The sequence below is a fragment of the Protomyctophum parallelum genome (assembly GCF_964188405.1).
Source record: "Protomyctophum parallelum genome assembly, chromosome: 19".
Taxonomy (NCBI): domain Eukaryota; kingdom Metazoa; phylum Chordata; class Actinopteri; order Myctophiformes; family Myctophidae; genus Protomyctophum; species Protomyctophum parallelum.
The window spans coordinates 3,191,528-3,218,924 of NC_139717.1; the positions used below are offsets into that span (position 1 = coordinate 3,191,528).

The window sequence follows — 27,397 nt, forward strand, 5'->3', positions numbered from 1 at the left end:
AGCATGTCCCTGATGGCACCGTTTAAATATTAATGTTGCGGAATACTGTACACCACAAATGTTGCCATTATTCTATTGTAATTACACATTGTCTGATATGATCTGCAATATCAAATCAACTTTTCCAGAAGGCTAATGGAGAAAATATCATTCATTCAAAACAATCACATTTCATATTTCGTTAAATGGCTCGAGGCATTTTAGCCAAGTCTCATTCCACTCAAGGCCAGAGATTATTATCCTTAAAATTAGCATCCTAACAAATCTCATCAATTTACAATTTAGGCATTTAGCAGACGCTCTTAATCCAGAGCGACTCACATAAGGCAAGTATAACATAATAAAACATATATATAAATGTTTCCAGAAACAACATTAATTTCCCTACGTATCCCTAAGTGATATTTGGAGATAGATAGGTGAGTGTCATTAAAATAATCGTCTATTCTATTGTACTGTACTGTACTGTACTGTACTGTACTGTACTGTACTGTACTGTACTGTACTGTACTGTACTTGAATGGGCAATTTGTGTACAATTTATTAGGGATGTCCCGATCACGTTATTTTTCCCCGATCAGATTAATATTAATATATATATATTATCAGGGTTAGAGCTACAGTACATCTCCTGAATTGTTTTTAACATTCAAACTGTAATTTAAAACCAATTCAAGTAATGCAAGTGTCGCAAAACCTACTGAGCCCTTCAAATATATAGTGCTTAAAATGTATTATAAAGAAATCACACCCGTGTGAAGTGAGGGGCGCTCTTATCATCGTACATCATCATGACGTAACATGTCATGTTTGCTCCGACACATATGATGTAAATTATCCATTAATTATCAATGAATTCTCCAATTCCTTGACAATGAATTCTTCATGTATACTGTGGGATGAAAATAGACAATTTGCTCGTCTACATATGACTTAAAACTCTCCATTCATTGTCAATGCGGCATTTAATCTTTGCGTTAGGACAAAAATCTACACTTATAGCATGAATATAGGAGGAGCTAGCGCCCCTCAAAAACCAAGTGTTCGTTTGGTTTAGCTCAACAGCGCTGATGCAAAAAGCCCACAAAAAAAGCCTGTACGTCTTCAGAGCAACATGTTTCTATCGGTCACCTCTCTTCATGATGTCATGAGTGTGAGACGTGACGTCATCAATGTGCACCAAAGAGTCACTCTTTTTGTGTGTGCCGCGTCAGCGCTGCGCTGTCAGAAAAAGAACACACTTTGTTCCCAAAAACTCAACCCCTGTCCTGGTCTGTCTGTGGGGCAGCTATAGGCTGTTTCTATGTCTGTCTGGGACCCCTTTTCCACCGGTTGGTTCCCAGTGGGAACCGGTTCAGTTCTTTTCCACCGGTTGGTTCCCAGTGGGAACCGGTTCAGTTCTTTTCCACCGGTTGGTTCCCAATGGGAACCGGTTCAGTTCTTTTCCACCGGTTGGTTCCCAATGGGAACCGGTTCAGTTCTTTTCCACCGGTTGGTTCCCAATGGGAACCGGTTCAGTTCTTTTTGGTTTTTAGTCCATGAGCCAGAGCTCCAAAATTGATGGGAAAACTATACCCTATATTAAATTGTTTATAGGATCAATACAAGTAAATAAATACATGATAACCCTTCCACAGTAGTAGCTTTATCCTATTTTCGATTATTTTGCATATTTTCCTATTTGCATATTTAAAAATGTAAAATTTGTAATACTATAAATCATTGACTTCGTGTAAGTACTCAATTGGGGAAAATGTCATGGTGATAATAATCTAATATAGGTATGGTTTTGCCCACTCAATTCATGATTAACGTTTCAATTTTGGAGCTCTGGCTCATGGACTAAAAACCAAAAAGAACTGAACCGGTTCCCATTGGGAACCAACCGGTGGAAAAGAACTGAACCGGTTCCCACTGGGAACCAACCGGTGGAAAATGGGCCTGAGTGGATTCACAGAGAAGATCGTGTGCACATCGCATCTCAATGCCTATATTTAGGCCGGCCAGGTGCTGGAAGTCAGGCATCGAGACAAACATCAAGGAAGTTTTGTTTCTAGAGCAACTTGCAACGTTTCGACCTTGTAGGTTGAAAAGGTAGAAATTTGTTGCCTCTAAATAAAGTAACTTACCTCTAAATAAAGTAACTTACTTTATTTATAGCCCATGTAAGGTCGAAACGTTGCAATTTGTTGCATGTCTGCTAGCAAGAGGCCCTGTCCATACAGGGTTCTTACACAACCTGCAGCACGTCTCCTAGAGTCGGCCTGTCCATGGGGTTCTTAGGGCCGATTCATACTCCTATTTTAGAGCCGAATAAAAGTCGGTTCGGCGCTGTAGAGCCTACAATGTGACGTCATTTGGCTCTGTAGAGCCTACAATGTGACGTCATTTGGCTCTGTAGAGCCTACAATGTGACGTCATTTGGCTCTGTAGAGCCTACAATGTGACGTCATCTGGCTCTGTAGAGCCTACAATGTGACGTCATCTGGTTCTGTAGAGCCTACAATGTGACGTCATTTGGCTCTGTAGAGCCTACAATGTGACGTCATTTGGCTCTGTAGAGCCTACAATGTGACGTCATTTGGCTCTGTAGAGCCTACAATGTGACGTCATTTGAGGTTCGGGGGGGGGGGGGGGGGTAGTGGGTACCGTCCTAAAGTCGGCTCTTCGGTGCTACTGAAAATTTCAGACGAGAGTATGAATCGGCCCTTAGACGGATGTTTCTATTGGCTGGCAGAGGCGCAGTCACTGGGCACAACCTGCAGCATCTCTGCTAGAGTCGGCCGGTCCATTGGGTTCTTAGACGGATGCGCGAGCAGAACCCGTCCCGCCTCGTCCAGAACGATGTTCCCTCCCAGCTGGAAGAGAGAAAGGAAAGGAAAGGTACTATGTTTACCCAGGGTAACTGGACTAAGGAAAGGAAAGGTACTATGTTTACCCAGGGTAACTGGACTAAGCTCAAGAACTTGTTTACAGCCAGGCCCTGCTCATAGAACATTTCATGGTAGGGGTTCAATGCCTTGTCCAAGGGCACTTCAGCGGTGGTAATTTGAACGTGCCGGTCCGGGGATACGAACTATAGCGACCTTTCGATATCAAGACCGCTCCACAAACCGTTCGGCCACCGCTGCCCTATTGTACAGTATAGCAACACACAACAACACAGATTAGTGATGTGGACGAGAGCGTTTTATAGCTAAAGATGTATTTAATTATGTATGATTTCATGGAAAAATCTGAGTGCCAACGTAAAAAAAAAGAAAACAGCCTCTGTTCTAGAGCTATAATCAGACTATGCGTTCTAAATAAACCGATGTGGTCTTTATTGGAGTACGTGAACTATAATTTTGTGTACCCGAATGCCAGCGGACCAACACATTGGTTATAACTTATGTGGAAAAAAAGACAAAGACTGCACACAGTGGGGATGGAATTGGTTCCCATGACAAAAAAAATATTTTGATCACTTGTCGAAACGAAACTCGCAAAGCGCACATGATGTAATCCCATAAAATAATCTACTTCTGGTTTTGCTTTTGGCCTGTATATGCCACTGGTTCTCAACGTGCGGTCCCGGAGACCACAAGGGGTCCAATTGGACCCTTATAGGGGTCCAAAACGGTGGGCGTAAACATGGTTTCATAAACCCTCAGAGTCAGGGACGTGCAGAGAGTGTTAGAGGGGGTTAGGGGCTGAAATCCGTAAGAGGGCACCTTTGGACGAAAATAGCAGATCTACAAGCTCTCAAAGCTTGTAGATCAGCTATTTTCGGTGGAGCAATCCAGCACTCTTCAGCTAGTGGAGATGCGGTGTGTGTAACGACATGAATTTCACAAACAAATTTGTTCAACACAAAATGCTGCGTAGATACATGCTAATAGTAGATACATATTATAGAACATTGATACGATGTTTTGTTTTCTCATTTTGTGTTTTGTTTTGTTGTTTTTGTTCTTGTTTGTCTTGTTCCTGTTAACTGTGTTGTCCTGTCTGTCTTTGTTTTTGTTTTATGTTATGTTTGTTTGTTTTTGTTTTGTTTTCTTGTTTTTTTTCCCCCTTCTGTTTGCTTTGTTGTATTATTTTACCTATGAAAGCCATTTATTTGTTAGAAGGGTAGGCACTATAAGCTTAGGCTACACCTTTTTGGTCAATGTTTCTTTTGCAAAAAAAAAAAAGCAGACACTGTATTGATTTGTTATAATAATAATAAATAAACTCTACTCTACTCCAGTGTTGTTTTTGGCAGCAAATTTCTATTTTAGTTTTAGTCACAGTCTCTTGAATAGTTTTCACTTAGTTTTAGTCACATTTTAGTCACCTGGAATGTTCTAGTGTTTAGTCTAGTTTTAGTCGACTAAATGTCATACGATTTTCTAAAATGTGTGTTTGACAGGCCTTGATGTCGTTGTAATGACATATTTTACACTTTGGTTGCATGCTGAAAATAGCAGATATACAATCTCACAACGCGTCGCAGCGTGACGCGTTGTGAGATTGTAGATCTGCTATTTTCAGCATGAAACTGGATCTCTTGTCCACTAGTCCCTTCCTAACATTTTAGTCTAGTTTTTATTTGTTGACGAAATTGTCAGTATATTTAGTCTTAGTTTTAGTCATCATAGATTCGTTTTTATTTAGTTTTAGTCAGTGAAAAAAGGTAGTGGACGAACATTTTTCGTCTTAGTTTTAGTCGACGAAAACAACACTGCTCTACTCTACTCTGCGTTCAAGTTCAGGAGAGTTTTGGAAAAAAGCAATGATCCTGAATGCTGCCTTTGGGTATATGGCATGGAAAGGAAAGGAAAGGAGTGGCATTTGTATTTCTTTCACCATGTAGTAAACGCTGCATTCATGGTCTGGAGAGGGCAGTTGTTTTACAGACGGATAAAAGGGGCAGGGGCTGAAGCCCCCTTTGATGTCTATGTGTGGACGTCCCTGCTTAAAGCACCGCTGAGCATTGACTACAGTGTAAATTACCGCTGAGCATTGACTACAGTGTAAATTGTGGGCACCTACTGTAGTAGTAATAAAAGATTGTGTCAAATGGGCGGCCCGAGGGCATATAAAACTAAACCCTCCTAGGGCGTATAAAACTAAACCCTCCTAGGGCGTATAAAACTAAACCCTCCTAGGGCGTATAAAACTAAACCCTCCTAGGGCGTATAAAACTAAACCCTCCTAGGGCGTATAAAACTAAACCCTCCTAGGGCATATAAAACTAAACCCTCCTAGGGCGTATAAAACTAAACCCTCCTAGGGCGTATAAAACTAAACCCTCCTAGGGCATATAAAACTAAACCCTCCTAGGGCATATAAAACTAAACCCTCCTAGGGCGTATAAAACTAAACCCTCCTAGGGCATATAAAACTAAACCCTCCTAGGGCGTATAAAACTAAACCCTCCTAGGGCGTATAAAACTAAACCCTCCTAGGGCGTATAAAACTAAACCCTCCTAGGGCGTATAAAACTAAACCCTCCTAGGGCGTATAAAACTAAACCCTCCTAGGGCATATAAAACTAAACCCTCCTAGGGCATATAAAACTAAACCCTCCTAGGGCGTATAAAACTAAACCCTCCTAGGGCGTATAAAACTAAACCCTCCTAGGGCGTATAAAACTAAACCCTCCTAGGGCGTATAAAACTAAACCCTCCTAGGGCGTATAAAACTAAACCCTCCTAGGGCATATAAAACTAAACCCTCCTAGGGCGTATAAAACTAAACCCTCCTAGGGCGTATAAAACTAAACCCTCCTAGGGCGTATAAAACTAAACCCTCCTAGGGCGTATAAAACTAAACCCTCCTAGGGCATATAAAACTAAACCCTCCTAGGGCGTATAAAACTAAACCCTCCTAGGGCGTATAAAACTAAACCCTCCTAGGGCATATAAAACTAAACCCTCCTAGGGCATATAAAACTAAACCCTCCTAGGGCGTATAAAACTAAACCCTCCTAGGGCGTATAAAACTAAACCCTCCTAGGGCATATAAAACTAAACCCTCCTAGGGCGTATAAAACTAAACCCTCCTAGGGCGTATAAAACTAAACCCTCCTAGGGCATATAAAACTAAACCCTCCTAGGGCATATACAAGTAAGACGCGCAAACGCGTGAAGCGAACGCAGCTCGTGTGTGTGTGGTTGTGTGTGTGTGTGCTACAGCTGCGCCCTGTGTGTGTGTGTGTGTGTGTGTGTGTGTGTGTGCGTGCGTGCGTGCGTGCCACAGCTGCGCCCTCTGGTGGCGGGCCGGTGGTGTAACAGCGTGACACCACACAGCGTGACACACACACACACAGACACTCAGCCCCTGCTGTCATAGTAAGTGGCTCACTGCGTTCGCAAAAACTAAACCCTCCTAGGGCGTATACAACTGGGGTCTTTGAAATTAAACACATTCACTGCCAGAGTTTCTGTAGAACAGTCTGCACACACTGCCAAGTGTTTTTTTTTTACTAATCTTTCAAGACCCAACGAATATTTTGTTCTATGACGATGTAAATACCAAATATCGCAAAAGACAGACGAGAGCCTCGGTAAAAGTGTATCGCCACGATGTTCCATATAGGGCTAGTTATTGCCAGTTAAATATAGCCTGTTTTCACCCAAAACGCTGTCGGGGAAAATAAAGCAGAGAATGTTTTATTCTTTATAAATCCTAGAATGGCGGTCAGTGAGCTAAAAGGTTGAAAATTGGTGTTCTACTCCCTCTCTCATCTTTTTTCATATATATTTTTTTCTTTTTGGCTTCTTTTGCCAAAAAGGGGGGGGAAGACAACGGCCGTCGGGATTGGGAGTCGAACCCGCGACACGCCATCTGCCCCCCCCCCCCAGACGGTTAGCAGATCTACAAGCTTGTACTGTCTGTAGATAGCGGATCTACAAGCTCGTAGCGCCACACTACGAGCTTGTAGATCTGCTATTTTGTATTTATTGTGAAAATGTAGTGCAAATCTTTGAATATATAATTCTTTCAGAGCCAACGTTTTTAACTCAAATCTTTGCTTCTGGGGGGGGGGGGTCCCTTGAATAAGGTATTTTCAGATGGGGGGGGGGGGGTCCCTTGAATAAGGTATTTTCAGATGGGGGGGGGGGGGTCCCTTGAATAAGGTATTTTCAGATGGGGGGGGGGTCCCTGGAACAACATATTATCAGATGGGGGGGGGTCAGTGGGGGTCGGTTACATATATATTTTGGGGGTCCTTGACATGAAAACGTTTGAGCACCACTGACACACAGAAACATGAGGGTTTTTCAGAAAACCGTCAGGGTTTAGAAGACATTTGTAGAATGGACCCCCCCCCAGGTCTAAACAGTCTAGTATACCTGGTAGATGTCTTCAGGTCTAAACTAGTACCTGGTAGATGTCTTCCAGCTGGTCTAAACTAGTACCTGGTAGATGTCTTCCAGGTCTAAACAGTCTAGTATACCTGGTAGATGTCTTCCAGGTCTAAACTAGTACCTGGTAGATGTCTTCCAGGTCTAAACTAGTACCTGGTAGATGTCTTCCAGCTGGTCTAAACTAGTACCTGGTAGATGTCTTCCAGGTCTAAACAGTCTAGTATACCTGGTAGATGTCTTCAGGTCTAAACTAGTACCTGGTAGATGTCTTCCAGCAGGTCTAAACTAGTACCTGGTAGATGTCTTCCAGCAGGTCTAAACAGTCTAGTATACCTGGTAGATGTCTTCCAGCAGGTCTAAACGGTCTATAGTACCTGGTAGATGTCTTCCAGCAGGTCTAAACTAGTACCTGGTAGATGTCTTCCAGCAGGTCTAAACTAGTACCTGGTAGATGTCTTCCAGGTCTAAACAGTCTAGTATACCTGGTAGATGTCTTCAGGTCTAAACTAGTACCTGGTAGATGTCTTCAAGGTCTAAACAGTCTAGTATACCTGGTAGATGTCTTCCAGCAGGTCTAAACTAGTACCTGGTAGATGTCTTCCAGCAGGTCTAAACTAGTACCTGGTAGATGTCTTCCAGCAGGTCTAAACTAGTACCTGGTAGATGTCTTCAGGTCTAAACTAGTACCTGGTAGATGTCTTCCAGGTCTAAACAGTCTAGTATACCTGGTAGATGTCTTCAGGTCTAAACTAGTACCTGGTAGATGTCTTCCAGCAGGTCTAAACTAGTACCTGGTAGATGTCTTCCAGCAGGTCTAAACTAGTACCTGGTAGATGTCTTCCAGCAGGTCTAAACTAGTACCTGGTAGATGTCTTCCAGGTCTAAACAGTCTAGTATACCTGGTAGATGTCTTCAGGTCTAAACTAGTACCTGGTAGATGTCTTCCAGCAGGTCTAAACTAGTACCTGGTAGATGTCTTCCAGCAGGTCTAAACTAGTACCTGGTAGATGTCTTCCAGCTGGTCTAAACTAGTACCTGGTAGATGTCTTCCAGGTCTAAACAGTCTAGTATACCTGGTAGATGTCTTCCAGGTCTAAACTAGTACCTGGTAGATGTCTTCCAGCTGGTCTAAACTAGTACCTGGTAGATGTCTTCCAGGTCTAAACAGTCTAGTATACCTGGTAGATGTCTTCAGGTCTAAACTAGTACCTGGTAGATGTCTTCCAGCAGGTCTAAACTAGTACCTGGTAGATGTCTTCCAGCAGGTCTAAACTAGTACCTGGTAGATGTCTTCCAGCAGGTCTAAACAGTCTAGTATACCTGGTAGATGTCTTCCAGGTCTAAACTAGTACCTGGTAGATGTCTTCCAGCTGGTCTAAACTAGTACCTGGTAGATGTCTTCCAGGTCTAAACAGTCTAGTATACCTGGTAGATGTCTTCCAGGTCTAAACTAGTACCTGGTAGATGTCTTCCAGCTGGTCTAAACTAGTACCTGGTAGATGTCTTCCAGGTCTAAACAGTCTAGTATACCTGGTAGATGTCTTCAGGTCTAAACTAGTACCTGGTAGATGTCTTCCAGGTCTAAACGGTCTATAGTACCTGGTAGATGTCTTCCAGCAGGTCTAAACTAGTACCTGGTAGATGTCTTCCAGCAGGTCTAAACAGTCTAGTATACCTGGTAGATGTCTTCCAGCAGGTCTAAACGGTCTATAGTACCTGGTAGATGTCTTCCAGCAGGTCTAAACTAGTACCTGGTAGATGTCTTCCAGCAGGTCTAAACTAGTACCTGGTAGATGTCTTCCAGGTCTAAACAGTCTAGTATACCTGGTAGATGTCTTCAGGTCTAAACTAGTACCTGGTAGATGTCTTCAGGTCTAAACTAGTACCTGGTAGATGTCTTCAGGTCTAAACTAGTACCTGGTAGATGTCTTCCAGGTCTAAACAGTCTAGTATACCTGGTAGATGTCTTCCAGCAGGTCTAAACTAGTACCTGGTAGATGTCTTCCAGCAGGTCTAAACTAGTACCTGGTAGATGTCTTCCAGCAGGTCTAAACAGTCTAGTATACCTGGTAGATGTCTTCCAGCAGGTCTAAACGGTCTATAGTACCTGGTAGATGTCTTCCAGCAGGTCTAAACTAGTACCTGGTAGATGTCTTCCAGCAGGTCTAAACTAGTACCTGGTAGATGTCTTCAGGTCTAAACTAGTACCTGGTAGATGTCTTCCAGGTCTAAACAGTCTAGTATACCTGGTAGATGTCTTCAGGTCTAAACTAGTACCTGGTAGATGTCTTCCAGCAGGTCTAAACTAGTACCTGGTAGATGTCTTCCAGCAGGTCAAAACTAGTACCTGGTAGATGTCTTCCAGCAGGTCTAAACTAGTACCTGGTAGATGTCTTCCAGGTCTAAACAGTCTAGTATACCTGGTAGATGTCTTCAGGTCTAAACTAGTACCTGGTAGATGTCTTCCAGCAGGTCTAAACTAGTACCTGGTAGATGTCTTCCAGCAGGTCTAAACTAGTACCTGGTAGATGTCTTCCAGCAGGTCTAAACTAGTACCTGGTAGATGTCTTCAGGTCTAAACTAGTACCTGGTAGATGTCTTCCAGCAGGTCTAAACTAGTACCTGGTAGATGTCTTCCAGCTGGTCTAAACTAGTACCTGGTAGATGTCTTCCAGGTCTAAACAGTCTAGTATACCTGGTAGATGTCTTCAGGTCTAAACTAGTACCTGGTAGATGTCTTCCAGCAGGTCTAAACTAGTACCTGGTAGATGTCTTCAGGTCTAAACTAGTACCTGGTAGATGTCTTCCAGCAGGTCTAAACAGTCTAGTATACCTGGTAGATGTCTTCAGGTCTAAACTAGTACCTGGTAGATGTCTTCCAGGTCTAAACAGTCTAGTATACCTGGTAGATGTCTTCAGGTCTAAACTAGTACCTGGTAGATGTCTTCCAGCAGGTCTAAACTAGTACCTGGTAGATGTCTTCAGGTCTAAACTAGTACCTGGTAGATGTCTTCCAGCAGGTCTAAACTAGTACCTGGTAGATGTCTTCCAGGTCTAAACTAGTACCTGGTAGATGTCTTCCAGCTGGTCTAAACTAGTACCTGGTAGATGTCTTCCAGCAGGTCTAAACTAGTACCTGGTAGATGTCTTCCAGCTTGTCTAAACTAGTACCTGGTAGATGTCTTCCAGCAGGTCTAAACTAGTACCTGGTAGATGTCTTCCAGCAGGTCTAAACAGTCTAGTATACCTGGTAGATGTCTTCCAGGTCTAAACAGTCTAGTATACCTGGTAGATGTCTTCCAGGTCTAAACAGTCTAGTATACCTGGTAGATGTCTTCCAGGTCTAAACAGTCTAGTATACCTGGTAGATGTCTTCCAGCAGGCGGTTGGGAATGTCGGGGAAGCTCCGGTCGGCGGCGATGTACTCTGAGTACTGCAGAAGGCACCTGAACCTCATCACCTTGGCGTAGGACGAGCCCAGGCCGAAACGCCTGTAGATCTGCAGCACGCCACACATGTTGGGACATTTAAACATCGTTACTGGGTGGGAGAACCCCTTTTGGTGTTAGCACTATGTTATGCTTTATAGCTATTGAAAAATAGCAGATCTACAAGCTCGTAGCGCGCCACCGAGTGGCGCGCTACGAGCTTGTAGGTCTGCTATTTTTGGAAAAATCGAAGAACGACTGACATAGAAACATAGCTTTTTGCAGAAAACTGTCAGGATGTAGAAGACATTTTTAGAATCTGATCTCAGGTCAAAATGCGTTAAAGAACCACCATTCTTCTGTGCGTTGGAATCTGATCTCAGGTCAGAATGGGTGTTAAAGAACATTCCACAGGGGATAGCATTAGATTGCACTCACGCATCCACACGGACACACACACACACACAAACCTTTCTGTTTGGGTCCAACAGCATGTGGTATGTACATCCAGTCTGCTCCAGCCACAGTCTGGCTCCCTCCACGCCTCCAAACGAGACCACCAACACCTGCACGGACCGAGCTTCTAGAAGCTCCTACACAGCAGAACATGTTCCTTTAACTCAGACAGCTTCTAGAAGCTCCTACACAGCAGAACATGTTCCATCTAAACACTACAGCATGCAGAGGAGAAGTCATAACAGAACCATCTAAACACTACAGCATGCAGAGGAGAAGTCATAACAGAACCATCTAAACACTACAACATGCAGAGGAGAAGTCATAACAGAACCATCTAAACACTACAGCATGCAGAGGAGAAGTCATAACAGAACCATCTAAACACTACAGCATGCAGAGGAGAAGTCAAAACAGAACCATCTAAATACTACAACATGCAGAGGAGAAGTCCTAACAGAACCATCTAAACACTACAGCATGCAGAGGATAAGTCATAACAGAACCATCTAAACACCACAGCATGCAGAGGAGAAGTCATAACAGAACCATCTAAACACTACAGCATGCAGAGGAGAAGTCATAACAGAACCATCTAAACACCACAGCATGCAGAGGAGAAGTCATAACAGAACCATCTAAACACTACAGCATGCAGAGGAGAAGTCATAACAGAACCATCTAAACACTACAGCATGCAGAGGAGAAGTCATAACAGAACCATCTAAATACTACAGCATGCAGAGGAGAAGTCATAACAGAACCATCTAAACACTACAACATGCAGAGAAGAAGTCATAACAGAACCATCTAAACACTACAACATGCAGAGGAGAAGTCATAACAGAACCATCTAAACACTACAACATGAAGAGGAGAAGTCATAACAGAACCATCTAAACACTACAGCATGCAGAGGAGAAGTCATAACAGAACCATCTAAATACTACAACATGCAGAGGAGAAGTCATAACAGAACCATCTAAATACTACAGCATGCAGAGGAGAAGTCATAACAGAACCATCATTCTAAACACTACTACAGCATGCAGAGGAGAAGTCATAACAGAACCATCTAAACACTACAGCATGCAGAGGAGAAGTCATAACAGAACCATCTAAATACTACAGCATGCAGAGGAGAAGTCATAACAGAACCATCTAAACACTACAACATGCAGAGGAGAAGTCATAACAGAACCATCTAAACACTACAGCATGCAGAGGAGAAGTCATAACAGAACCATCTAAACACTACAACATGCAGAGGAGAAGTCATAACAGAACCATCTAAACACTACAACATGCAGAGGAGAAGTCATAACAGAACCATCTAAACACTACAGCATGCAGAGAAGTCATAACAGAACCATCTAAACACTACAGCATGCAGAGGAGAAGTCATAACAGAACCATCTAAACACTACAACATGCAGAGGAGAAGTCATAACAGAACCATCTAAACACTACAGCATGCAGAGGAGAAGTCATAACAGAACCATCTAAACACTACAGCATGCAGAGGAGAAGTCATAACAGAACCATCTAAACACTACAGCATGCAGAGGAGAAGTCATAACAGAACCATCTAAACACTACAACATGCAGAGGAGAAGTCATAACAGAACCATCTAAACACTACAGCATGCAGAGGAGAAGTCATAACAGAACCATCTAAACACTACAACATGCAGAGGAGAAGTCATAACAGAACCATCTAAACACTACAGCATGCAGAGGAGAAGTCATAACAGAACCATCTAAACACTACAACATGCAGAGGAGAAGTCATAACAGAACCATCTAAACACTACAGCATGCAGAGGAGAAGTCATAACAGAACCATCTAAACACTACAGCATGCAGAGGAGAAGTCATAACAGAACCATCTAAACACTACAGCATGCAGAGGAGAAGTCATAACAGAACCATCTAAACACTACAACATGCAGTCATAACAGAACCATCTAAACACTACAACATGCAGAGGAGAAGTCATAACAGAACCATCTAAACACTACAGCATGCAGAGGAGAAGTCATAACAGAACCATCTAAACACTACAGCATGCAGAGGAGAAGTCATAACAGAACCATCTAAACACTACAGCATGCAGAGGAGAAGTCATAACAGAACCATCTAGGCTAAACCACCAGCTGTGAGAACACATCATGAGAACATGTAGGCTATAAACCAACCTTGTTGGCCAGTAGCTCGGTCACGTGGTCTCGTCACGGAAGTCACCCGAAGTGTCTGATGAGAACGAGCAGGAGACTCTGTCCTTTGCCGAAGTACTGTCCCAGAGACACACCCCTAAAGGACACACAAAACGACAGTGATGCCAACGTTGAAGCCATCAGCTGTGTGCGTGCGTGGGTGCATGCATTCAGGTTCAGGTTCAGGTTTATTTGTCATTTGTATAGATACAGAGTATACATACAATGAAATTTATTTTGCTCAGAGCACTCTCCGTCTTACATACACAGGACATAAACAAACATCTATAGTGCAAGAAAAGACAAAAACAGGAAAAGAAAAGTGCAAGTGAAGTGAAGTGCAATACAGATCAAGGTCAGCTGTTCAGCAGCCTTGGGGTAAAAACTGTTACTGAGACGGGTGGTACGAGATTTGATGCTCTGGTAGCGTTTTTTGGAGGGGAGTGGTTTGAACAGGGTATTTGCGGGGTGGCTGGTGTCTTCCATGATGTTATGGGCTTTTTTCATACAGCGAGTGGTGTAGATGTTATGGAGACTGTGGTAATTCTGTGCTGCCGATGATTTTAGCTGCTGTTTTAACGGTCCTCTGCAACCTCTTGCAATCCTGAGCGGTCGTGTTACCGTACCACACTGTGATACAGCCAGTTAAAACACTTTCAATTATACAGCGATAAAAGTTCACTAGTCCTTTTGTACTTTGTATCAATTAATCGTAATCAAATCGATTATTCAATTAGTTGTCACCTAATTTAGTAATCGATTCATCGAATCGGCAACTAATCACTAGTTTTTTGCAATTTATCATAGGTGAGCCATCTCTCTTCCCTTACAATCTGATGATAGTTGCACAGTAGCGACTGCAAAGCAAAATATGACACATAACGATTATAGTATCAAGAACAAAACATATGGCTTGAATATTTATTTTTAAATGACCTATTTGAGTTCAGAAGAGTACCGTTCCTTTTAGACTGACACATATTCTTTAATCAAATGTATGCAGTCAGAATAAGTCTAAAGACACCATGAGTTGCTTTAATTACATTTTTAGTTTGTCTTTTATTTGAATAGCAGCCTAATCAGCAGCTAATCAAATGCTTTTTTTGAATTAATTATATTTTTTGTTAGAACATGTCTAAAATAACCTAAAATATATTTCTAAGGTGATAGCTAAATAAGTGTAATAATCCGATTAATCGATTAAATAATCGGCAGATGAATCGATTATGAAAATAATCGTTAGTTGCAGCCCTAGCGTGCGTGCGTGGGTGCATGTGTGTGTGCGTGCGTGCGTGTGTAGACTCACTCTCCGCTGCGCGCGTCGGTCAGTGCCACATCAGCACTGAGTCTGTCTGTGGTGGAGATCTGGAGATCTGCCAACTGTCTGTCTGTCGTCTGCAGCTTCTCGTCCACATGCTCCAGAAACATGTCCCACTCACTCTGTGCACGCACGCACACACACACACACACACACACACACACACACACGCACACACACACACACACACACACACAGACACATTTCCAAAGTAAGACAAAAATCATGTCAGCCTTAAAGGAGAATTCCATGCTAGAATGCTTTCTTATCTTTGTTACCTTTCTTTGTAGTTGTTACGTCCCCACCAAAGAGGTCCAGGTGTTTTTTTGTGCAAAAACTCCTTATTGGCTATTTTCCCTACCATAAGCCCTCAATGAATTGCATTGCATTGAATGGGAATTGAATGGGGCTATGGGGTGTTATGCTAGTTCGCTTATTTCCATCGAAAGAAGTAGTAAAGTGTGCCGCTTGGGATATTATTTACATTATGAAGAGAGGATATATACAAAGAAATTATAATTTTGAGCGATGGAAATAAGTGAATTAGCACAACACCCCATAGCCCCCATTCAATTCCCATTCAATGCAATGCAATTCATTTAGGGCTTATGGTAGGGGAAATAGCCAATAAGGAGCTTTTGCACAAAAAAACACCTGGACCTCTTTGGTGGGGACGTAACAACTACAAAGAAAGGTAAGAAAGCCTTTTAGTATGGAATTCTCCTTTAAAGCATTATGTTATACTTTAGCTATTGAAAAATAGCAGACCTACAAGCTCATAGCGCGCCGCTACGAGCTTGTAGGTCTGCTATTTTTGAAAAATCGTGAAAATGTGGCACAAATCTTTGAATATATATTCTTTCAGAGTGAACGTTTTTTTTTATTTTTTATTAAAGATTTTTTTTTTTGCGGCTTACGCCTTTTATTGATTTTTGAAGGGACAGACAGTAGGCTGACAGGAAACGGGAGAGAGATGGGGGGATGACATGCAGTAAAGGCCGTGTCGGGTCCGGGAGTCGAACCCGCGGCACACTGCGACTGGATTACCAGTCCGGTGCCCAGACCGTTACGCTACGGCCTGGGCCAGAGTGAACGTTTTTAACTCAAATCTTTGCTTCTTAGTCCCTGGAACAACATGTTTTCTGATGGGGGTCCAGAGCCAAATACAGATAATTCTGGGGGTCCTTGACATGAAAATACTTGAGAACCACTGACAGAAACATGGGGTTTTTCAGAAAACTGTCAGGATCTAGAAGCCATTTGTAGAATCGTCCTCAGGTCAGAATGGGTTAAATCAGCTGGACAGTCCGTCACGACACTCACTTAGAAATAGAGACACTAATTCAATTGCAGCCGTATTATTAGACTTTTATCGTCTTATTGTCAGGCCTGACAAAGTTTAAAAAAGAAAAGTTCATAATATGATCTCGTCTTGGCTCAAAGGTCTGAGGAACACTTTAGTGTCAACAGCTGTTAAATGAATGTAGCTGAATTTCATAACCGTCTAAACACGCCATCTTAATGGAATTAGAGACGGGGGGACGGGGGGGACGGCAGGCTGCCCGGTATAGTGTGGAAACAACTGCTTGGTGGACCAGATGGGTGATTATTACCTACGCGACTCCAAATTATGTGACTACATTTGACTGAGGGACTGCCATTGGATTTTTTTTAAATTTTCGAAAAGCTGGAATTTGCGCGATGGCAGTCTCTCAGTCAAATATGGTCACATATAACACATTTGAAAAGATGTTGTATACCCCCTTAAGAGAAGATTTTTGTTAGAAAAGTGTGTTGCATTGCAGCGTGTTGTGTGAGCTCGTAGACCGGCGGTTATTTGGGAATATCCAAAGAATAAACTGTTCCTCAATTGTACCGGGGACCCCCATATCACCCTCCTCAAGGGCCCCTGGGGGTCCCCAGAACACCCTCCTCAAGGGGCCCTGGGACCCCCAGAACACCCTCCTCAAGGGCCCCCGGGGACCCCCAGAACACCCTCCTCAAGGGCCCCCGGGGACCCCCAGAACACCCTCCTCAAGGGCCCCTGGGGACCCCCAGAACACCCTCCTCAAGGGCCCCTAGGGACCCCCAGAACACCCTCCTCAAGGGCCCCTAGGGACCCCCAGAACACCCTCCTCAAGGGCCCCCGGGGACCCCCAGAACACCCTCCTCAAGGGCCCCCGGGGACCCCCAGAACACCCTCCTCAAGGGCCCCTGGGGACCCCCAGAACACCCTCCTCAAGGGCCCCGGGGACCCCCAGAACACCCTCCTCAAGGGCCCCGGGGACCCCCAGAACACCCTCCTCAAGGGCCCCCGGGGACCCCCAGAACACCCTCCTCAAGGGCCCCGGGGACCCCCAGAACACCCTCCTCAAGGGCCCCTGGGGACCCCCAGAACACCCTCCTCAAGGGGCCCTGGGGACCCCCATATCACCCTCCTCAAGGGCCCCTGGGGACCCCCAGAACACCCTCCTCAAGGGCCCCTAGGGACCCCCAGAACACCCTCCTCAAGGGGCGCCGGGGACCCCCAGAACACCCTCCTCAAGGGCCCCTGGGGACCCCCAGAACACCCTCCTCAAGGGCCCCTGGGGACCCCCAGAACACCCTCCTCAAGGGCCCCTGGGGACCCCCAGAACACCCTCCTCAAGGGCCCCTAGGGACCCCCAGAACACCCTCCTCAAGGGGCCCCGGGGACCCCCAGAACACCCTCCTCAAGGGGCCCTGGGGACCCCCAGAACACCCTCCTCAAGGGGCCCTGGGGACCCCCAGAACACCCTCCTCAAGGGCCCCCGGGGACCCCCAGAACACCCTCCTCAAGGGGCCCTGGGGACCCCCAGAACACCCTCCTCAAGGGGCCCCGGGGACCCCCAGAACACCCTCCTCAAGGGCCCCTGGGGGTCCCAGGACACCACTTTGAGGACCACTGCTCTCTGGGAGGCATAAATCCCCCTCAATACCTAAAGAGATTAACATAGTGAAAACCTGTGACCACAGCAGAAGCACAATAGACCACTGTGTCGCAACCACAAAGGTCAAAGGGCAGCCTGGAGAATGAAACAATATAATCCTTGACACAGAGATCAGCCACGTGGAATGCCAGCTTAACTGGAATTGTTGATCGTACCAATTTAGGCATTTTTAGCAGACGCTCTGCTAAATCTAGAGCGAGTTACATGTGTAGTCTGTAGTGTGTTATTTGGCAAAGGCTTTGTTTGGGTTGGTCTTTATTTAGGTTTTATCTTTTATCTTTTAGTCTTTATTTCTGTCAGGTGAAAAGAAGCAGCTTGGACTCCTCATGCATAGAAGGAAGCATGAGGTCAGTCTGGTGCCCCCCCCCCCTCCCCCCTCCCCAGGTTGGCAGAGGAGTCTTGATTACATTAGATAATTATTGACACTGGGTGGGAAAAAAAGGGTTGCAAAATTGTGGGATAAAGATTATTTAAAATAAAATAAAATAAATAATAATAATAGGCCTAAATCAGAAAGGGGCGACAGAAAAGCAATAACAAACCTCCAACTGCAGGAGGTCGTCCACTTGTTCTCTGACATCTGCAACGCTGGAAAACACAACAGGGAAAGTGTGGGCAATCAACATAATATAATAGTATACATTATTGGCCAAAATACTAGGGCAAAATATACCGTAAATACTTTGAAATGCTAGTATAGGCTGAATGGTTTGGAAAAACAATGACATAGAAACATAGGTTTTTCAGAAAACTGTCATGATTTAGAAGACATTTTGTAGAATCTGGTCTCAGTCCTAAATGAGTTAATTGCATTAAAATCACATTAGTGTTCATGCACTGGTGACCTACTGTGTTTATACAATGTATTGATTGTATTAGCTGTGGTTGTGTTGATTACACACCAAGATTATAGCTCACCTCACCCTATATCAATTATCTGTATCCATTACTGCCAGCAAACTCTTTGTACTAAAGTGGCCAAGGAGTTAATTTGGCTATGAATAAAACAAGTGTGAAAGGGTCTGAGAAATGTTCATCTTTCATGGCTGTGATCCCAATAAACCCTGTCCTCCTGATCCTGTCCCAGTCCAGGCAGCACTTCTCCAAATCTTACCAGGGAAGGGAAGCCAATCTCTGGACATTATTATTTCGACTTTGGGACCACTTTTCCCCAAAGTCTAGCTTAGCTATAGTGCGTAAATTTGCACAACATGGTTCAGATCAATGCTTTTGTTGTGTTAAACTATTAGTTACCGTATGACTTACTGATAAGACGCCTGCCATATCGTCTCCGCTTCACTCCTCTTCTTCACTCCAAGGCTGGTGAAATAAAAACATAAAATATTGTTAGTGTTCAACATGGAGTGGTTACTATAATGCCTTGTGTGGCATATGGTAGTAGGCTAATAACCACAACAACAGCAGTTACAGCACACATCACAACTAAAATAACTTTGCCTAGAAAAATGGCAACTAAAAAATATGGGGAAGCAGCTTTTTGCTTCTAGGGGCCGTCGGCATGGAACAAGCTCCCACTGTACCTTCGACAGGCAGCCTCTGTAGACATTTTTAAAGCTCAGCTCAAGACCCACTTCTACACCATTGCTTTTAATTGATCTTTTATTTTTTGTTATTCACGTCCTCACTGTATTGCATTACTGCTTGTTTTTTAATGTCTTTGCCTTGCTTTTCTTTTTTTTTCTCCATTGCTCTGTAAAGCACTTTGAGCTGCATTTCATGTCATGAAAGGTGCTATACAAATAAAGTTTTATTATTATTAATATTATTATTATTAAAGGTACTGCTCATCTAACTCATTTAGCTGCATTGCATCGTCTGTCGGGTGGAAACCTCTTCATTATGTCCATCAAAACTTGGAGTTACTTTTCAGGATTCTAATCCAAAAAGTTGCAGCTCAAAAAGTTGCAGCTCAAAATGTGGCACGTTTGGAACTAGTGCATCTGCTGCTTTTGATGCTATTATGTGACGCTGAACTATGATCAAGTAGGGCGATAATTTACAGAATAAATACATTAAATAAAAGTTATAAAATCTGGAGATAAGAGCATTTCTGCCTAATAGCAACGATATATTCTGTAGCAACATTTGTTTTTCAGAAAACTGTTTTAGACGACATTTGTAGAATCTGCCTAAGATCAGGTCTTATAATGGGTTATAACTTATAAGCTGAAGCAATATGCTTTGAGTACTTCCTTCCTTGGGTTATGGTTAACTGTAAAAACCTCTTTTGTATTGTTTTATCTGCTTTTCACTTGCATTACATACTGTAGGCCTATAGCTGACCATTTGGAGCTAGTGTCTGGGTTAATTGCAGTGGCGTGCACAGACATTTAGAGGGGCAGGTGCTCAAGTGAAAAAAGGGCACCTTGTGCAGTGCATTTTGGGGCGGGAACCCATTTTGGTGCTTTAGCTATTGAAAAATAGCAGATCTACAAGCTCATAGCGCGCCACCGAGTGGCGCGCTACGAGCTTGTAGGTCTGCTATTATTATTTTTTATCGAAGAACCACTGACATAGAAACATAGCTTTAGATTGTGGGGACCTAAATAATATAGTAGAAGCGTTTTTTATCAAGATTTGATCAATGTCACCATGTTTTTTTTTTAGCACATTGCCAAAAGGGCAGGGGGTGCTCTAGCACCCCCTAGTGTCTATCTGTTCACGCCACTGGTTAATTGTCTTGCTCACTTTTGACAGCTAGAGCCAGGAGGACCAAGACCAACCACCAAGACCGCTGCTCTACCTCCTCCTGAGCCACTGCTGCCCCCTAGTGGTGAATCTCTGTTCCTCCCTTCCTCTCCTACCGATTCTTTCCACTGCTGAACTGTTAAAGGGACACTTCACCCTTTTTGCAAAAAAATATATGTATATATATATATATATTCCAATAGCTAAAGTATAACATGTCTGCATGGCATTCATGAAGTGATCGCAAACAGCTGATCCTTCCTTAATTTCATTCCTATAGAGCGTCGCAGTCCCGCCCCCTCGAGAGACCCGGAAAAGAAATCCCCGTTCATTTTCCTCATTGACTTTTCAGAAAGTATTTATTTAAAGACGTTTACGCCGCGGACAAAGACAACTCTTGTCGTGACAAATCATGACAATAAACACAATGTTTTGGGCCGAACAAATAATTAGAAAGAAAAAAAATAACGGCAGGTTACAACACTTTTTTTGTTGTTTTTCTTCTTTGTAATTATTTGTTTGGTCCAAAAGTTGTCACGACTCGAGTTGGCTTTGTCCGTGGGGTAACCGTCTTTAAATAAATACCTTTTGAAATGTCTATGGGAAAAATGCATTGGGAATCATTTCCTGGGCCTGGCGTCGTCATGAAAGGGACTGCGACGCTCTATAGCAATGATAAATGTGACGGCTGAAATCAATCTGGCACGCCCTATAAAATCAAGCCTCGCCCTCGTTTTTTTGCGACATGAACAACTGCAATACGACCAAACAACGTATGGAAACCATGGTTGCATGATGGAAAAAGCCAATAAAAAAGTTTCCCCCGCTTGCCATTTGGCATTCGAGCGACGCGTCGGGTTTATCCTTAAACGAGGAGATTGCACACATACCGCAACTCCAGAAAGACATGGGCCTGCATCCTGTAGATTAGGATACATAGGGCGTAGGCTACCCCCGTTGGGGACTTGACTCCAGCTGCAGCAGTCCACTCTGCACTAGCCTCAGTCCACTCTGCACTAGCCTCAGTCCACTCTGCACTAGCCTACTCTCAGTCCACTCTGCACTAGCCTCAGTCCACTCTGCACTAGCCTCAGTCCACTCTGCACTAGCCTACTCTCAGTCCACTCTGCACTAGCCTCAGTCCACTCTGCACTAGCCTACTCTCAGTCCACTCTGCACTAGCCTCAGTCCACTCTGCACTAGCCTACTCTCAATCCACTCTGCACTAGCCTCAGTCCACTCTGCACTAGCCTACTCTCAATCCACTCTGCACTAGCCTCAGTCCACTCTGCACTAGCCTCAGTCCACTCTGCACTAGCCTACTCTCAGTCCACTCTGCACTAGCCTGCTCTCAGTCCACTCTGCACTAGCCTCAGTCCACTCTGCACTAGCCTACTCTCAGTCCACTCTGCACTAGCCTGCTCTCAGTCCACTCTGCACTAGCCTCAGTCCACTCTGCACTAGCCTACTCTCAGTCCACTCTGCACTAGCCTACTCTCAGTCCACTCTGCACTAGCCTGCTCTCAGTCCACTCTGCACTAGCCTACTCTCAGTCCACTCTGCACTAGCCTCAGTCCACTCTGCACTAGCCTCAGTCCACTCTGCACTAGCCTCAGTCCACTCTGCACTAGCCTACTCTCAGTCCACTCTGCACTAGCCTACTCTCAGTCCACTCTGCACTAGCCTCAGTCCACTCTGCACTAGCCTACTCTCAGTCCACTCTGCACTAGCCTCAGTCCACTCTGCACTAGCCTACTCTCAGTCCACTCTGCACTAGCCTACTCTCAGTCCACTCTGCACTAGCCTCAGTCCACTCTGCACTAGCCTCAGTCCACTCTGCACTAGCCCCAGTCCACTCTGCACTAGCCTGCTCTCAGTCCACTCTGCACTAGCCCAGTGTTGTTTTTGGCAGCAAGTTTTGATTTTAGTTTTAGCCATAGTCTCTTTGAATAGTTTAAATTTAGTTTTAGTCACATTTTAGTCATCTGGAATTTCTTAGTGTTAGTCGACTAAATGTCATAAGATTTTAGTCGACTGTACAGTTGATTTTGTCGACTAAAATGTGCTTTGGCGGGCCTTGATGCCGTTGTAATGACTGATTTTACACTTGCTGAAAATAGCCGATCTACAAGCTTGCAAGCATGCATGCAACCAAGTGTAAAATTACTTATATTGGATCTCTTGTCCTCTAGTCCCTTCCTAACATTTTAGTCTAGTTTTTGGTATTTGTTGACGAAATTGTCAGTATATTTAGTCTTAGTTTTAGTCATCATAGCTTAGTTTTAATTTAGTTTCCATTTAGTCTTTGTCAGTGAAAAAAGGTAGTCGACGAACATTTTTCGTCTTAGTTTTAGTCGACAAAAACAACACTGCACTAGCCTACTCTCCAACGTCCCTCCAAGTCAGGAAAATATCCCAGTATAGGCAGCTCAAATCCTCGCATGTATGCACTCATGTAAAAACACTGTTTAAATGGCATGGTTTTTAATTGCACAATTTTAATTGCTTGTAGGCTACACTTGGAAATGTCCTACCAATTTCAGATGACATGCCTTTACAAAATATATATTTTTCTCACATGTATAATATGTATTAGTTTTATATGCATTTTAGAAGTGAAAACATATGTTTAGATAGATGCCTGTGACAGCCTGTCAGCTGGTCAGACAATAATGCTGCTCCGCTTTTCTACGACAGAAAAGCCTACGACGGCTCCCGACCTGACGTGGTATTTGTCCCGTTTGCACACGTTCAAGTTCAAGTGCCAAGTACCGCGCCTGGGGGGACGGGGCCTTCTATGTTTCGGCCCCCAAACTCTGGAATGAACTCCCTAACCATCTCAGAGTTGCTCCCTCTCTCCTCTCATTCGAAACCTCACTCTAAACCCACCTCTTCAGGATAGCTTTCCCCAGCTGAGGTCTCGTTTATCCTTTTATCTTTTTAACCCTGTACTGTCGTTGTATCCGTTATGTTTTGCTTTGTTTTACTTTAATATTATAGTCTGTTCCTAGTGTTCCTATGTAAAGCGATTTGGGTATTTAGAAAAGCGCTATATACATTTGAGCTATTATTATTATTATTATTATTAAGTGGGAATGATAAATGCCGAAAATTGCGGTGATACCGGTGTACGCCCATAATTTGGTACGTACGTACGTTGATAAATGAGGGCCTTATTAGTGAATACATTCTATGCAATGCTACGAAGTGCATATAGTGCCTAATGCCTATAGCACTGACGAAGGTCTTTAGGACCGAAACGTTTGCTTTTGAATTGCACTTTGAGCACACAGCACTTTAAGAGCATGATAAAATAAAGTTAGAGTTTTACTTCTATTTTCTGTACGGTGAGCGAGTCTTTTCCTGTCAAAGTCTCCCTTATGGTATACGAAACACAAGCAGGTGAGAACCACAAATGCATTTTTTAAGAAGCATTCTCACTCAATATTCACAGAATTCACACACACATATAGGAAGATATAAAGAGCACCTTGTGTAGAAGTCGGCCCCTGCGGTCATGAGGCCAAATAAAGTGCTGATCTTATTGGGAACAAACTCTTCCAGGGAGGCTGTAATGAGAACAAGGAGGCATTGGTGATTTTGCAATAATGTCTTCAGTGCAAAGAGCATGACAAGGATTACAGTGCCTTGCTCGATTTGACATTTCACTGGCTCTGTAATCCTATATGCTTTGTGTTTAGGGTTACTGTGTTACTATGCCAACAAGCACATTAAGCATATTAATTCTTAGGGATGCACCGATCCGGCTTTTTGGCATTCGATACCGATTTCGATACATGGGGGTCCAGTATCTGCCGATACATACAGAGTACTGATCCGATACCCCCCACAAAGAAACGTAATAACCTATTAAGCTGTATGCCTCACTGTGTGGAGTCTGGAATCATTATTTTGTGTAAGGCAACATCAAGGCTTGACTTAAACATTACTTTCCCAACTTTGTAAAACAAAATGTAACAAACACAGATATAAATGCACTGAATCATTTATTAAATAACTGTGCAACAATTAGATGTTAATGTGTGAGCAGGCTAGCCTGGCTGCATTCCACATGTTATACTGTCAATACTACACTGCTGTGTCACAGAGGAGGTAGAGTTGTTTTCATACTGTAATTACACATAATTATCGGATCGGATCGGATAATGGATCGGCCCATTTGCCACCGATACCCGATCTAGAATTTTAGCCTGGATCGGTGCCGATCTCCGATACGAGTATCGGATCGGTGCATCCCTATAAATAATTCTTGAAACAAGCATTAGGTCGATTCTGACTGTACATGCCATTTAAGAGGCACAAACACGGTATATTTAACGTCTGCTTATTTTGCAATAAATAATCTAAATAATAAGTAACAACAAATTGATTTGCGGCTTAGCATCACGTCCTCTCATCATGTCTCATGACTCTTCCATCAAGTCCATTCTACATATATACAGTATATTATGAATGTCTTGTGCTAAATAAATACTAAACAGATAATTCTCACCTTCCGCCTCCTGCTTGGCGTTCTGTAACATGAGCTTGCCCAGGTTGACCAAAAGTGTCAGACCGCTGATTAGGGTGTCGTCGTCCTCGGCCATGCCTGCCACCTGATTACCCCTGGCTTCACGGACGGTCAAATGGGTAGTGGGTGCCACCTGATTGCCCCTGGCTTCACGGACGGTCAAATGGGTAGTGGGTGCCAGCCGATTCCCAATGGATCCTCCAGAGTCAAATGGGTAGTGGGTGCCACCTGATTACCCCTGACTTCACGGACGGTCAAATGGGTAGTGGGTGCCACCTGATTCCCCCCTGGCTTCACGGACGGTCAAATGGGTAGTGGGTGCCACCTGATTCCCCCCTGGCTTCACGGACGGTCAAATGGGTAGTGGCTTCACGGACGGTCAAATGGGTAGTGGGTGCCACCTGATTCCCAATGGCTCCTGCATGGTCAAATGTGGGTTAGTGGGTGGGCTCCTTTCCCTATACAGCCATTACAGGCACCTCCTGGTGAGAAGCTATGTGACAAACGGCAAGGGAGGAGCATATTCTGTGCTGCATGAGAGGTGGGAGATTGAGGTGGTGGAGTTAGTTGCTTTATAGCACAGTTTGGGGGGGCCAATGGAGTTTAGGGGTCAAGGACCCCTAAATTGACACTAATTACTAATTAGCCCGCGGACCCCCATTAGAAAATACATGCCAGGGACCCCCATGAGAGACGCCCAGTTTGACATGCATTAGTCTACGGACCCCCCATTTAAATGGCATCTCTGGGACCTCCAATTTATATTGTATGCAAATGGAACCAAATGGACCTGTTAGGGTCCATTTGTACACTCTCAGAGTTACACATACAGACCCATAAGGGTCCATTTGGTTCCTAACCAGCCAGCCGGCCTGGTTAAATGTTGATCGCTTTATTTTTTACTCTACTTTTTATATTTTGTCTTACTTTATTAGTGATTTAGTTCTTGACTTGTTTTACTTTTTATTGTTGTTAAAGCACTTAATTTGTGACCGTAATTGTCTGTGAAAGGTGCTCTATAAATAAACTTTACTTACTTGTATACTTACTTACTAACTATCATTTAGCTGGGGACCCCCTGGAACTCCCTCCCGGACCCCACTTTGGGAACTACTCTGAGCTATAGCACTAAGCGTACCACGTGGTCACCATCACGGGTTCCACAGACAGAAGTCATGCAAAGAGTATTAACTTTAATAATACTAGGACTGCTCAGCCAGCCTCCAACTAATAAACTATGATCACAGCTGTGAGTGAACAATATACGATTAATGAAAACAAGTTTTAACAACATGAGCTTTAAGGTAAAACTTGAACAAACATCTATAAGAGCAGTAGCCTGCGCTAGTAGTCAAATATACCCATAGTTATTAACGTTATAGTAGGCTTACCATACGATGATACGTCCTCTTTTGACCGGACAAGTCCTCTTTTGGGGGGGCTGTCCGGGGGGCTCGGTGGGGGGTGTGGGTTTATAAATTCCTTCAAATGTCCGTTGGGTTTTACACGCATCTGCAGTCTAGACCATTCAGACCAATGTGTTTTATACAATGCACGTTCAATACACAAACCTGTGGTAGTGCACAAATAATGCTAGCCTATACATTGGGATGGTAGATTTGTCAAGAAATTAGAAAAATAATAAACACGTTCCAACCTGGTCCAAGTTCAAGTTCAACGGCTACTAACTAATAGCATGACTCATCACAACCAGGACGGACCCGTCTCCAGCACTGCTTGTTGTTTGGAACTAGCCTGACACCTAGTGGTGAAAAGTGTAAATTTCAGGATGCATTATTATGACCAACAAAAACAAACACAAAATACGTATGTACATTCAAAACATAAAATATGCAAATATTACCAAAAACATATTACATATAAAAACTAAATGAAGACTTTTCTTTTTTTTTTACCATATAGGCCCAATACGAAAATGTCAAAATAAATAAACTAAAGAGAAGAAACTTCACCCCAGAATAGAGATGCTGGGGTCCAATGTCAAGTATGAAGTTATTTTTCAATCTGTCGTAATAATTGGATACTATTGTTTTCCTCGATCGTCACATACTGTATGTTAAGAGGGAAACATCAACATATTTATGTACTGTATTATATGACATAAATGTAAGGTTCTATAAAGTCAGTAATAATGTAATTCAGGGGTGCAGTTATTTATAGGGGTGACCTGAGACAGTGGTTTCCCCCAAAGTGGGGTCCGGGGACCCCCAGGGGTCCTTGAGGGAGTTCCAGGGGGTCCCCAGCTAAATGATAGTTAGGAAGTACAATCTCTGAGTTAAATTAAAGTCCTTGAAATGAAAATGCTAGAGCCGTAATTTTTTTTATATAATCTCTCTCTATAATCCTCCATTTTCTTTCTTTTTTCTTTGATGTCGCAAGGAAGATGTTATGTGGCGCTGCTCTGCGGCAACA

The 27,397-nt window shown here is 43.6% G+C and overlaps 1 protein-coding gene across 1 annotated transcript; it reads right to left on the reverse strand.

The window, feature by feature from the left end:
- Positions 1-756: 756 nt before the first annotated feature.
- Positions 757-26,630, reverse strand: selenol (selenoprotein L). The gene is made up of 12 exons (XM_083791036.1): positions 26,356-26,630; positions 25,201-25,382; positions 24,947-25,107; positions 23,924-24,002; positions 18,991-19,044; positions 18,267-18,312; positions 14,744-14,877; positions 13,420-13,534; positions 11,236-11,358; positions 10,699-10,836; positions 1,942-2,858; positions 757-1,311 (listed from the first exon to the last, which is right to left on the reverse strand). The coding sequence occupies exons 3-11, from the start codon at positions 25,038-25,040 to the stop codon at positions 2,724-2,726; spliced, it is 918 nt and encodes a 305-aa protein (XP_083647162.1). The 5' UTR covers positions 25,041-25,107; positions 25,201-25,382; positions 26,356-26,630; the 3' UTR covers positions 757-1,311; positions 1,942-2,723.
- Positions 26,631-27,397: the final 767 nt, after the last annotated feature.